Source organism: Euphorbia lathyris, chromosome 1, assembly GCF_963576675.1.
Source record: "Euphorbia lathyris chromosome 1, ddEupLath1.1, whole genome shotgun sequence".
In the NCBI taxonomy this organism is placed as follows: domain Eukaryota; kingdom Viridiplantae; phylum Streptophyta; class Magnoliopsida; order Malpighiales; family Euphorbiaceae; genus Euphorbia; species Euphorbia lathyris.
Window position 1 is genome coordinate 83,960,287 of NC_088910.1, and position 13,580 is coordinate 83,973,866.

General features: G+C 39.0%; 2 protein-coding genes across 2 annotated transcripts; both read right to left on the bottom strand.

The window, feature by feature from the left end:
* Positions 1-730: 730 nt before the first annotated feature.
* LOC136204162 (pentatricopeptide repeat-containing protein At1g20230-like) lies at positions 731-5,248 on the bottom strand. The gene has a single exon (XM_065995362.1). It carries the CDS (start codon positions 3,543-3,545, stop codon positions 1,359-1,361), a length of 2,187 nt encoding a protein of 728 aa, XP_065851434.1. The 5' UTR covers positions 3,546-5,248; the 3' UTR covers positions 731-1,358.
* Positions 5,249-5,740: 492 nt separating this feature from the next.
* LOC136218554 (AAA-ATPase At3g50940-like) lies at positions 5,741-9,150 on the bottom strand. Its single transcript, XM_066005501.1, has 3 exons — positions 9,144-9,150; positions 7,342-8,306; positions 5,741-7,261 (listed from the first exon to the last, which is right to left on the bottom strand). Exons 1-3 carry the CDS (start codon positions 9,148-9,150, stop codon positions 6,794-6,796), a joined length of 1,440 nt encoding a protein of 479 aa, XP_065861573.1. The 3' UTR covers positions 5,741-6,793.
* Between the last annotated feature and the right edge of the window lie 4,430 nt (positions 9,151-13,580).

The following is a 13,580-nucleotide window of genomic DNA, read 5'->3' on the forward strand; positions in this document are numbered from 1 at the left end:
ATATACGGACAAGTCTAGATAGAACAGGCTCAACGGATCAACAGCTCATAAACAGGTGTAGATAGAACCTTTAAGGTGGTTGTAATTTGGGAAGAATTAAGATTGCAGTAGAACCAAATGAAAAAGAATACTTGAAACCTCGGACCAGCTTATAGGGACCTGTAAAAGAGCCTGAATTTCCCTTGTGCAGCCACCTAGCAAATTCCCACTCCTAACATTTTGTAGAATTCACTACCATTCTGTTGATTTCTGATTCCTAGTATCTATGAATGCTCAATCAACAGAATAAAAGGGGTATGCAAGCTTAGACAACAGTAGTTAATATTTTAGCTATTTGGAGTAGCAGCAAGACCTTAATACGTAATGAGAACAAATTTCAAATACAGAAAATGGGTTGGAGAGAGAGGTCCATCCAGCTCAGTAACAAGAGAAGCAACCGAAAACGATGAAGGATTTTAGACCAATTTCTCTTTGTAATGTTCTGTACAGGATTCTAGCTAAGGTCATTGCTAATCGTTTATAGCCGTTGCTTCATCTCTATGCATTAAGAGTGTAGAAACTTACAGTATTATGTTGATCAGAGTTAGTATAGGGCCATTGTGATACAAAGATAAGTTGTAATATTTTCTTGTAATGATTAGTTCGATTATTTTACAGAGCAAAAGGCAGGATCTTTCATTAGTACAAAAAGAGAATCCATTGATGCAAACATATGATTGATGCCTGAACAACCATTCGGTCTCAACAACAAGACTACCGACAAGTCTTGGCATATTTGCTGTATGAAAGTACAAGAGCAACCAACTTGTCCCTGTAACTGCAGTTTCCAGCAGAATATAAACCAACAAGTATGAAAGAAAAGATGAACACAACACAAGAATTTAACAAAGCGCAGCACTATGCTACGTTGTGGATCAGCTAAACTGGATTTAGACTTGTATTCATAACAAGGCCTACATACAATTCTCTCAAATTTAATATCTAGACAAATCATGCCTCTTCTTCATTCTCCCAAAATAATGAAAAAAAATGGGTTACATTACATCCGCTACATATAAAAGCGCAGAAGCATTCTACTCTCCTTCGGGTGCAGAATCACCATTTACATAAGCATTATCCAGCAATACAGATCGGACCTTGTGTCTTCATCAAGAGTGTGGTTATGCATGTAGCAAACTATGCACAAGGGGTGTCTATGTCATTGTAAATTGTAATGAGCTAACAAAAAATAAAGTTTAATCTAGTTCACTTTCCACAGGTTTTTTATTAGCAGGTTACTATGAATTTGATCTCCTCTTGTGATCTATGTGGTTCTCAACTATACCCAGGAACAATAGCGAACACTCCTAGCAAATAATTCACCAATAATCTCCGCAAGAACAAACTCCATCTCTAAAATGATGAAAGCGGTTGGTGTCTCTGACAAAAATCTCTCTCTTTTCGTAGCTGGATATGAATTTTATAACAGCATGACAATCACCACAGATCCTAAGGTTCTTAATCACTTGAAGGGGTAACCCTGGGGAAGTGTTCAAAAGCCCTAACACTACTGCCAATTTCTCACTGTGTCCACATAATATCTGCTCCTTGTCATGCTCCTCAACATCTTGCAATACAAAGTTGGTGTCCGGAAAGCAACCTGACTTTTTCATTTCCATGCTCAGTTCAGCAATTTTTTCAATTATTTGGGTCATTTGGGGATGTGAGTTGTCACCAGCGAGGAGCATATGCACTTTGCTCTTGATCTCAATCCAACTACAGCCAGGATTCTTCTTCAAACCTCTATTTTTCATCATATTCCTCACCATATCTACTTCATCCCACATTGCCTTAGAAGCATAAATATTTGATAGAAGAATGTAGTTGCCAGGATTTTGGGGTTCCAACTCAAAGAGTTCCTTGGCAGCAATCTCACCTAAGCTAACATTATTATGCACTCTGCAAGAACTAAGCAAAGAGCCCCAAACACAAGCATCAGGTTTCACTGGCATTTCCTTGATCATGTCATATGCCTCTTGCAGCCTCCCAGCACGACCCAGAAGATTCACCATGCAAGCATAGTGCTCGATCCTAGGTTCAATGCCATAATCTTTCAACATGCTGTTGAAATAACCCTGACCTTCATCCGTGAACCCTCCTTGGCTGCATGCAGATAACACACAAACGAAGCTAATAGAATCAGGCTTTTGCCAACATCTTTTCATCAATTGAAAGATGTCAATAGCTTCCTTAGTCTTTCCATGCATTGCATATCCAGCCATTAACGCATTCCAGGACACCAAATTTCTGGTGGGCATCATATCAAAACAAAGTCTAGAAACATGTATCCTTCCACACTTTGCATACATGTCAATTAGTGCACTACCGACATAAACATTACCCGAAATTCCACTTTTAAGAGAAAAGCAATGGGCTGCCTTCCCATGCATTAATGCTGCAATGTTTCCGCAAGCTGGAAGTAAGCAAGGGATTGTTACAGCGTTGGGCTTCACACCCATAACCTGCATTTCCCTGAATAGCTCCAAAGCCACAATATCCTTCCCATTCTGGGAGCAACTAGCAATAATTGATGTCCATGACACAACATTCAGTTCCATCCAGGCCTTAATTTTTTTAAATACCTTCAATGCTTTGTCAACAAGACCATTTCGCGAGAGCCCTGTAATTAAGGCATTACAAGTACCTATATCCATCTGATGAAACTCATTAAAAACTTCTAACATCTCCATTGTGCATGCGCACTTCCCGTACACATCAATTAGAGCGCTAACCACCCAATTATCCTGCCCTAAACCTTGCTTGATAACATAACCATGAATCTGGCAACCAATGTCCAACCTTTCCAAGTCGCCTACTGCTGAGAGTACACTAGAAACACTAGTTCCATCGGGCTTAAATCCTTCTAAATGCATCTTTTGAAACATGACAACTGCCTCCAAATGGTATCCACTGTGATTAAACCCTGAAATCATACCATTCCAAGATACAAAATTGAGCTCCACGCCATCATCTTTCCTTGTAGAAATTAATTGCCTTGTCTCTTTTACACAACCCCTTCGTGCATAGGCAGCAAGCAAAGCACTGTAAGCAACGACATCTGGTTTAGGCAGCCCATCAAACACCTTGTGGGCGTCCTTAACCCTGTTGCATTTGAGATACATAAGAACCAAAGAGGACGAAACACGTGAGTCCGAAGCAAATCCAGATACAGATGCGAAGCAATGAACCTGCTTGCCGGTCTTCAATAAAGATAACCCAGCACATGCCTTTATTACACTGGGCAAAACGTGTGTATCAAGCATGATATTCTGAGAGAGCATCTTAGAGGAGATACGGATGGCTCGACCAAAATCATTAAGCTTTGTCGCTTCATAGATGAGTTTAGAAAGGGAAATGACATTTTGGCGGGGTACTGAATTAAGCACAGGATTTGCGTCATCGAAAGACTGATTATTTGTGTAGGTGGAAATGTGGGAATTGAAAATGTAAGCATGCAACTGCCTGGTTCGTGTGCAGTTCACTGCTCTAAATTTGGTCTTCTTCATCAGCTAGACGAGTCCGTGTTCTTCGAATTCAATCTGTAAATGTAATTGCCCCATAAAACGAAACGGTATGAAGATCAAACCTCAGGTTGTCGTAAATTATAATAACTAGTGTTTTGGGAAAAAGTTTTTACAATTTGTTTCACCTTTTACTATCTTTTGTTTACTGTTTTACTGTTTTGGGAAGACCGTTTGCTTTTATCGTCCTTTGAATAAACTATTGTTTACTCCTCTATGGAAGAAAATGGATGGGAAAGCTTCGTGAAATGGGTGTCGTGAGTCAGGTTCAGGTGCTGCCTACGAGAGAGAAAAATATAGCACATTAGAGCTCCTTTTGCCACTAAATTAACAGGCAGGCACTGACAATAATAGACCAAGGGTAGCTCCGGCGAGATTGAGGAGCGGATCTGGCTAATAAAAGGCAGCTGCTCCGGCGATTTTCAAGGTTAGATTATTTATTTTGAAAATTTTGTTGTTTCGATATGTTTGCCTTCAATTTGACTGATCTGTACTTGAACTGTTTGATTTTTATTCTCTGTTAGCTTCAATTGGATGCTAGATATTATAAGCTCACTTGGAAATGCTAATCAAATCCATTAGTTAATACAAACAACATGACAGTGATTAATTTGTTAGCTTTCATATACCTGTTCAACCGATTTACTTATTAGCTTTGATATCTCTAAACATTCCCTAACAAATTGAGCCACAAGACTAAAAATTCCTTTTTAAGTATTTTTCTCATTTAAGTACCTGATTATTTGATGAGGACATAAATCAGTTCATTCCATTCTGTGATGGTCAAGTGTTCAAGAGGATAATGATAAGGTCATCAAGTCTATTTCGAGAGTGTCCGAGGTTTCGGATTAGATGTGTCTTAAGGAGCGACAAGCCGAGTAGAAGAGATGATAAACCGTGTGGAAGAGAAGTGGCACTTGAGTTCTCAACAAGTCATGTGAAGAGTCCACACAGCGTGTCAATAAACCACAGACACGTTGTTCTACTTCTCTAAATTAGAATTCACACATGTTAAGACCAACAGACCCTCTACCTTTCAATTGCCTCCTACTTGCAGTTGTACCACTTGTTATTTACAATCTCAATATTTACTATTTTGCCACTGATTTGTACTTTGTCCTTTTTTAGCCTTTTGATTTATGTCAAGCTAGTTTGTGTTTTAGGGTTTTAGTATATTTCCATTCTTAGGATTTAGTGGGTATATAAAGCCCAACTTTTAAGTTGTATGTATTTATTTTGTCAAATCAAATTACAAATCACTTCAATAGAGGCTAGGGTCCTATCATAGGGTTCATCTCCTTCAAGTTTAAGTTGAGAATTCTATTTTTATTGGTTTAAGATTAATACCTTTACTTTTCATGATTATTATACGGAAAAGTACAAAAATAAACCTTGTGGTTTGATCCATTTTCGAACTGCACCCATGTGGTTTAAAAGTTTGCAAAGTGGTACTATGTACTTCATTCCGTTAGCAAACACATACAAAATTGACTAACGGTGTTAAAAGTCAAAAGGAAAAGAGTTAATTTAGTCCTTATATTTATTTATTTTATAAATTAACCCCTTTATTATCTAATTATCACAAATAAACCTTAAAATAAAAATTAAAAATCAAATACATCATCTTTTTCATCTCTTTAATTTCTTATTTTTGTTCTTTCTCTCTCCTCTTCGTTAATTTATCTCTCTAAAATCAAGGTGTTTGTTTTCATTGAATGTATGAGCGTGAATGTAATCAAAGACAATTGAAATTAAGGCACGGTGACAATGTATGAGCCTGAATGTAATCAAATACCCTCCTCTGCGCAAATGGCCTCACATTTCCCACCTAATTCCCCTCCTCTGCACTCGCTTTCTTCCGCTTCTTCCCTTACCCAGGTAACATTTCACTCTTCCCTTCTCATTTTTTTGTCCAGTTCTTTCTTCGTTTATGCAATCTCAAATCCTAACTAATTTTCCTTTCTCAGTTGCTTCTCGACTAAATTCTTCGAGCAATTTTTCCCTCTTTTCCCTTTTACTTCTTAGACATTCAAACAGCTTCTGTTGAGTAATTTTTTGTTTAGTTATATTTATTTGAAACCGCATTCATCAATCCAAGGATGGAATTGCAGGCCCTTCAACGTTCTGAAGTTCAAGCCGTATCTTACAGACACTTCAATGAAATCAAGAAGGAGGTAATTGCTTTCTCGTTGGATTTGTTTATCCTGATAAATAATAATAGTTCATTTGCTATTTGTTTTCACTTGATTTTCTGCACATGTCAATTGAATTTCTCCAAAGTACAATCAAAGCAAACGCCTTGTAATTCAATTGGTTTTAGAGAGAGAAATTAACAGAGGAGAGAGAAGAGAGAAATAAAAACAAAAAAAATAGAAATTAAAGAGATGGAGAAGATGGTGTATTTGATTTTTAATTTTTATTTTGGGGTTTATTTGTGATAATTAGATAATAAACGGGGTTAATTTATAAAATAAATAAATATAAGGATTAAATTAACTCTTTTTCCTTTGACTTTTAACACCGTTAGTCAATTTTGTATGTGTTTGCTAACGGAATAAAGTACATGGTAACACTTTGCAAACTTTTAAACCACATAGGTGCAGTTCGAAAATGTGCCAAACCACAAGGTTTATTTTTGTACTTTTCCCTATATTATATTTGGATTACTTTGAATCTAGTTAATCGTTTCTACTTATTTGATTAATGTAAGAGGTATTATTATTTTAGCGTTCTGTTGGAGAATGACCTAGCCCATTGATGGAATGTTATGAAAGGGTGAATTGCAGAGGACAGAGGTATATAGGGTATAAGTCATTAGTATATAAGTTAGTGTTATAGAAGGGAAAGAGGTTTAGATTTTTTATTGTTGTTTGGCTGCAATAGCAGTGGCTCTACTTAGTAGAGAGAGATGTTTTCTCCTGTGGGGATAAGAGGGTTAAACCCATTGTATCATTGTTCTTAGTTTTCCTTATTTATATTTGTTATATAGCATTATTTCTCTTTTACATTGACAGCTGTGTTTTGAGTTTCTAACACACTCTTACTATATGAATATATTTGGTGTTGAACATGTTCCAATACAATTGAATTCTTGGTTTTGACAAGCCTTGTTTGAGTCAATATATGCTTGATATAATATGCCTATATATTGTGATTAGTTATGATTAATGTATTTTTATTGAGATTAAATAACAACTTTATACACTCTATCATATAGGTTTAAATTAATATTGCTAATTTCTACTTTGGTCATCAATATCATCATTTGCTTCCTCGTCTTTCTCACACTTCTTGATGGGTGGTTCCTCTTTCTTGACGGCTGATTCCTCTTGATTTTTGTGTTCCTCATTTTGTTTCTTTCTGACTTGAAGAAATTGAATTAAGTCATTAAGCACTGTGTCAAGTTCATCACTCCTCATAAGCTGCTCGGCTACATCGGCTGGTGTGACTTGTGTCATACAGATTAAATCCTTAATTTCTTGAAACAAAATGTGGTCTTTAATCCCAAGATAATTAGATGCAAGAACTTGAAATCCAGAAGGAGTGCAATAGGACATGTGAATATGAAAATCCATGCGTCCTGGTCGGAGCAATGCAGGGTCTAGCTTTTCTTTGTGATTAGTTGTGAATATTATTATCCTCTCATCTCCACAACTTGGCCATAATCCATCTATGAAATTAAGGAATCCAGATAATGTAACCTGTCACAATGAACATAAGCTTAATTTAATTTATGAGCATATTGTTTGATTATTTATATAAGTGAACAATAAATAAATACCTGATCAGAAGTGGAATTTTCTCGGTTTCCAGCCAGTCGATCCTGTAATTCAATAGTGCAATCTATGTCTTCTACCACCAATATTGACCTATTTGCTGTGGCAAGAAGCACTCTCCTAAGGTCGGAGTTGCATTTTACCTGAGTTAACTCCAAATCGTATACATCAAAATGGAGATAATTAGCAATTGCAGCAATCAAGCTTGATTTACCGGTCCCTGGAGGCCCATACAACAAATACCCTCTTTTCCAAGCTTTCCCTACTTTCCTGTAATAATCTTTTCTCTTCAAAAAACTGTCAAGATCCTTCATTATTCTATCTTTAAGATCTGTGTCTATTGCAATTGTATTGAATGTAGCTGGATGATCAAGATTCATTGGTCTCCACATATTTCCAGAAATGTCACTGGTGAAAATCTTCAATGTTTTCTTTTGTTGCAGGATGGATTTTGCTTCTTTGAGGATATATGGAAGGTAAAATTCAAGTGCCATTACTTTGTATTTCTTGGGGTAACTCACCTCAAAAGATCTCACTTCTGATCTTACTATGTAGTTGTCACTCATTGATTCTGTTTCCCTGCATATAAAAACCCACTTGAATTTAACATTGTTAAAAATATCTATGATTTCTTCATTGCTTTCCATTTTCAATGTGAAGTTCCTCTCCGTTTGTGGCTTGCTTACCCTGAATCTCTGATCTGTACATGTAGATGGAGACAATCTGCAACTCAAATAAATCTCAGCTGCTTCATATATTTGGTTCTGAACCAAACCATCGAATTCATGGATCACCATTGTTAGTTGGGATGAAAAACGACTAAACATTTTGCGGATATTCATGTTGTAGAATTCACTGGGTAACATGTCTTGAGTTATTGAACGGAAAAGCATCACAGTAGCAGCAACGGAGGCTGCCGCCGATAGGACCCTCTTGGTGGTGGTGAGATCAGTGGCCATATTGATTTGGACTAGTTAAAATGTGCGAGTATGGCCTGCTTAGGATACCAGATGGTTTGGAACAAAAAAAAAATGTTGAAGGTATTGAGTTGTGTAAACAAATTTTGGAGGGATGTTATTGTACAAATTTAGATATGACGGAGGAGATTTATATGAAGTGAAGCAGAAGAAAATTATACCGTGATAAGCAATTAAGTTGAAAATTATAATACCAGGTCTTACTCATGAGAAAAGTTATAAATTGGAAAAGTATTCGTAAATAAAAGTTATTCTTACAAATGAAAGGAGCACTTATTGTTATTTCATGTCGTTTGATTACATAACCATGAAATGTGGCTCTTAGGTAACGAAAACTGGTGTCGCTGAAGTACTAGAAAAACTTGAATGATTAAACTTCTAAGGCGTTTCTGACTACAATTTTGAACCACTTGTCCAATTCGCCAATTTTGAAAAGTTCTAAACTTAAGAGACCAATGGTGGTAACTGAGAATTTTATGAAAAGGCAATTATTTAAAACTTCAATGCAGTAGAAATATATTTCACTCCTCCGCACCATCATATAACACTCCAACAATTTGTTTGTTTAGTAGCAATACTTTGTCTTAAAAACAACAATAGATCTGTTCACGGGTCCGGATACCCGCCCAATCTGTCCAGACCCGTCTCTCATGTACTGGGTTTGCATGAAATTTTGTCTCTAGGTCTATGATAACATCCAGATATTATTCACGGGACTACGACCGCGTATTAAGACGATCGGGAAAGCTATGGCGTATCAAGCAAGTCATCTGGATGGCGGATCACAAGGATTTCTCCATACGCTATCCGTAGTCAAACATACGGGAGACCCGCCATCTTACATCGATCCGCCCCTTGAACGGCTGAGCCGATTCCCGATAAAGGCAACTACTCCCTCCATTCTCAAATAAGTGTCGTTTTAGAGTTTTTCACACAAATTAAGAAACACAATTAATATGCACTTAAATTAATAAATTTACATGGATTAACTAAATAAATATTCTCTCTCCTATAATGGTTGGAGAAAACACTTTGAAAGATTAAAAAACACATAAATCAAGACAAAATTTAAATGCTTAGACCAAAAAACTATACTAAATTTTATTGAAAAACGAAAACGACACTTAAAAAAGAACAAAAACAATTATCTAAAACGACACTTATTTGAGAATGGAGGGAGTAATAACCTATTAATGAGCTAATGGTCATACTTGAATGAGATCAGTAACAACCATTAATGAGGCATTAATGGAGACTTTCTAGTTACCAAGAGTTACAACTACATGACTATAAATAGCTTGCATCCCAAGCTATTGAGGTACACATTCACGTTCTCCTTAACCCTTCCTTGTGCTTACAGTTTATTCTACTACATTATACTGACTTTAGCATCGGAGCTTCCCCCCGCCGATCCCAACGGCGCCCCCCGCAAGGAAGGTCACCGATCAAGAATTCACCACCAGTCATCAATTGGTTCGGTGAACGTGGAAGTTCTAATCCGAAAAGGACTTAGTTCACAATCACAAAAATGGCAAGTGGAGGGTCTAACCCCTCAACTGGAACAACAACACCATCAATACCAATTTCAGTTAATAATCCCCAAACAAGCACCGGCCGTATTGATCCTGATGCACCAATTATTCATGATGAAAGGGAAATGTCGCCAGATTCTTTCATGGAAGTTTGTGCAGGAGCAGTGGGAAACATCTATGGACCAGTTATGGCAGATCGATTGAGGGCCTATCTGGAGAATCCCGTTGTAGGTGGACCCACAACAGGGACTGTCCCCCCTCCGAACCGCCACCCGCCTAGGCCAAGTACATCAGCATGGCAAGCCGCCTTTCTCAGGCCAGGGGCTCATCTTGACTAGGCATTCTTGCTCTCTCAACCCACGGATTCGGTGGTCACCAACCCAGAGCTAGCAAGTGATCTACCAATAAATAGAAGATTATTCGTGGACGTTCCAGAGGGAAGTCAGAGGAATAATCAGGCTCTCCCAAGGAATACGACGAATCCAGGAATCACTATTGGCGGACCTCGGATCCCTCCAGGCCAAACTGGAATGCAGGATATCAAGGGCAAACCAATGAGGCCACGGATCTTGGTCATCCGCAGGGCGGACGTATCGATCGCAGACACAAAAGGCAGACCAGATCTCATGAGCGAAGACGATCTAGATCTCGTTCCCACCGTAGACACCGAACTAGACCATCCCGCCAGGGAAGGTCACCACCACCCCCAGAGCAAGAAGGGGGCGGACCCCGAGCTGGATCCCCTCGCCAGGAGATACTGCAGCCGCCACTAAAGCAGGGAGGAGGCGAACGTCCACCACCAAGAGGATGAGGCAGAGGTGGTAGAAGGTCACCATCAGATCCTTCATCAGAATCTAGCTCCTCCTCATCTCAACGGAGTAGATCCCATAGTAGGAGACGCCCGAGAATGGATCCCAATTTCTTAACTGAGCAGATCCGGGCAGAAATGCGCAGGCAGAATGAAGAGAATGCAAGACATAATCCTTTTGCTAATAAAGAATTGCCCTTCACAAGGCGGATCGAAGATGTGGAAATTGATAGGCAATTCAAAATCCTAAACATACCCATCTATTCAGGGGAAGATAATCCTGAGGCCCATGCAAGGAAGTACTGTATGTTGCTTGCAATTAACGACGCTAGTGAAGCAGTCTTGTGCCGAATGTTCATAACCACACTAAAAGAACCGGCATATGATTGGTTCCAATCTCTCCCGCTAGGTTCAATTGATAGCTGGAATCAGTTGAGTAGCGAGTTTTGTGCAAATTTCGCATGGAGTATTCCACCTGTTGTTTCATCTCGAAAGCTCTTTGAGTTAAAGCAAAAGGAGGACGAGTCTCTCAGAGATTATGTCAATAAGTTTAACAAGTTATGCATCCGGGTGGTGGATGTGGATGTCTCCACAGTTGTAGAGGCAGTGATAAAGAATACGACTTGCAAAAGCTTGCAAGAGGATCTGATCAGGCGTAAGCCCAGGACCACCGTAGAGTTGATGGAAAGATGCAAGGATTTCATGGAAGTTGATGATATCCAAAGATAATCTGCTTCTCCTTCCAAAAAAGGGAAAGGTGAATCCCAAAGGAGAGATAAGGAGAAAGAAAAACTCCCCGATTCGTCCTCTAGAGGTAGACGGAGAGGTTCCAGGAATAAGTCGGCGTATACACCATCGTTCACACTATTAAACGCCTCCAAAAGTGAAGTGATGATGTGGCTAGAAAACAGCCAACACAAGCGGAGCATTTCATACCCCGAAACAAAAGGGGGGAGTACACCAATACGGGGAGAAACGCCAAAAATTATTGCAAATATCACAGGAGAAATGGCCATGAAACAGACGCATGTTGGAAACTGGCCATGGAGATTGAAAGGCTTATTGAGAGAGGAAAGTTAGATAGGTTCGTCCAGAATGACAAGACAGAAGATGGTGATAAGCCAAGAGATGATCCAAAAACGAAGGCTAAAGGTGTCATTAACGTCATCGCTGGCGGACCAGGATATCAGCCCTCAGTCAAGAAATCGAGAACTACCGCCCTTGATAGAGCATCACTTAATCGCCCATTTGCAGACATTGGTCCTATGATTCCTCCACATGTAGATGTTATCGTTATCACCATAATGGTAGAAGGATGGGAGATGAAGCGAGTAATGATAGACACTGGCAACTTGTGCAATATCATCACTAGAGGAGCATTCGCCAAACTTAAAGTTGATCTTATCCAAATAAAGACCACCATCGTGGACATCTTGGGAGTAACAGGCCATACGATCCAAACGAAAGGACAAGTGACTTTGGAATGTGAGTTGGCAGATGAGGATCAGGCATGGATCGGAGATCTCGAGTTCTCCATTATGGATGGACAATTGGCGTACAACATCATCGTGGGACGCCCTTTTATCTCAGAGGTGGCTGCTCTAATATCGATACGCCACTTGGCGATGTACATCCCTACGGCCAAGGGAGGAGTAATGATCAGTGGGAATCAGAAAGTGGCCCAAGAGACATACTCTGCATCCTTATCAATTTGCCCACAATCTAAGGATGAGGAAGAAGATGAGCTTGTTACAGCCGCCCTTGGTGATACAAAAATGTTCCTCATTGCGGATGGAAAGCAAGTACGGATCACCAAAGGATTGAGAACTGAAATCAAGAATGATGTTACGAAGGTTCTCCTTGAGTCAAAAGACGTGCTTGCATTGAAGGATGAGATCCTCACAGGGGTCAGCCCGGACGTGATCACCCACAAACTCAATATCGCCGAAGATGCAGTTCCTGTAGCTCAGAAGAGAAGGAATCATGGCCCGGAGAGATAGAAAGTGATCGAGGAGGAGATATCTAAATTGAAAAAAGCAGACACCATTGAAGAAGTTATTTATCCACAATGGCTGGCGAACGTGGTCCTGGTTAAGAAGGCAGGCGGATCATATCGCATGTGTATTGACTTCACAGACCTTAATAAGGCGTGCCCCAAGGACAACTACCCTTTGCCTTGCATTGACATTTTAGTTGATGGAACTGCGGGACATGCCATATATTCCTTTACAGATGTGAAATCGAGCTATCATCAGATCCCCATGGAGCCATCTGACAGGATCAAAACTTCCTTTGTAACCTACCAGGCAACCTATTACTTTAAGGTTATGCCTTTTGGGCTCAAGAACGCTGGAGCAACTTACCAGCGGATGATGAACAAGATATTCGAAGGAAGAAAGGGCAATAACTTCTCGGTGTATGTGGATGACATGATCATTAAAAGCACCACAATGGAAAATGTAACACCCTCTTCAAATTACGTTTTTATTTAATTAATATTTGACCATTATAGACAATTAAAATGTCAGTAAAATGAACAACTATGATAACCACACTGATTTATTAATTGACCAAGCTTTACATCTCAAAATTTCACAATAAGTCTATACTTTAACTATAAACTGCAACGTAGTTTAACATACTGACAATCCTAACAGTTGAATCGCTGGTCAATTAGTACCTTTAACCTGAAAGAAAAACTGGTGGAGAGTGGGGTGAGCTTGGGGCTCAGTAAGATAGTTAATTATATACATAGCACAACGACACGCGCATACAATTCAGTCTACATGCATTTAATAATTAATAGGTAACCAAACATCAAAACACGACTTTTATTATTTATTTATTAACATCTGTTTAAGGGCCCCACTTGTCAAGAAGATATATACTCAATGGTTCACCGGTCAATTTAAAATATCACAATCTCA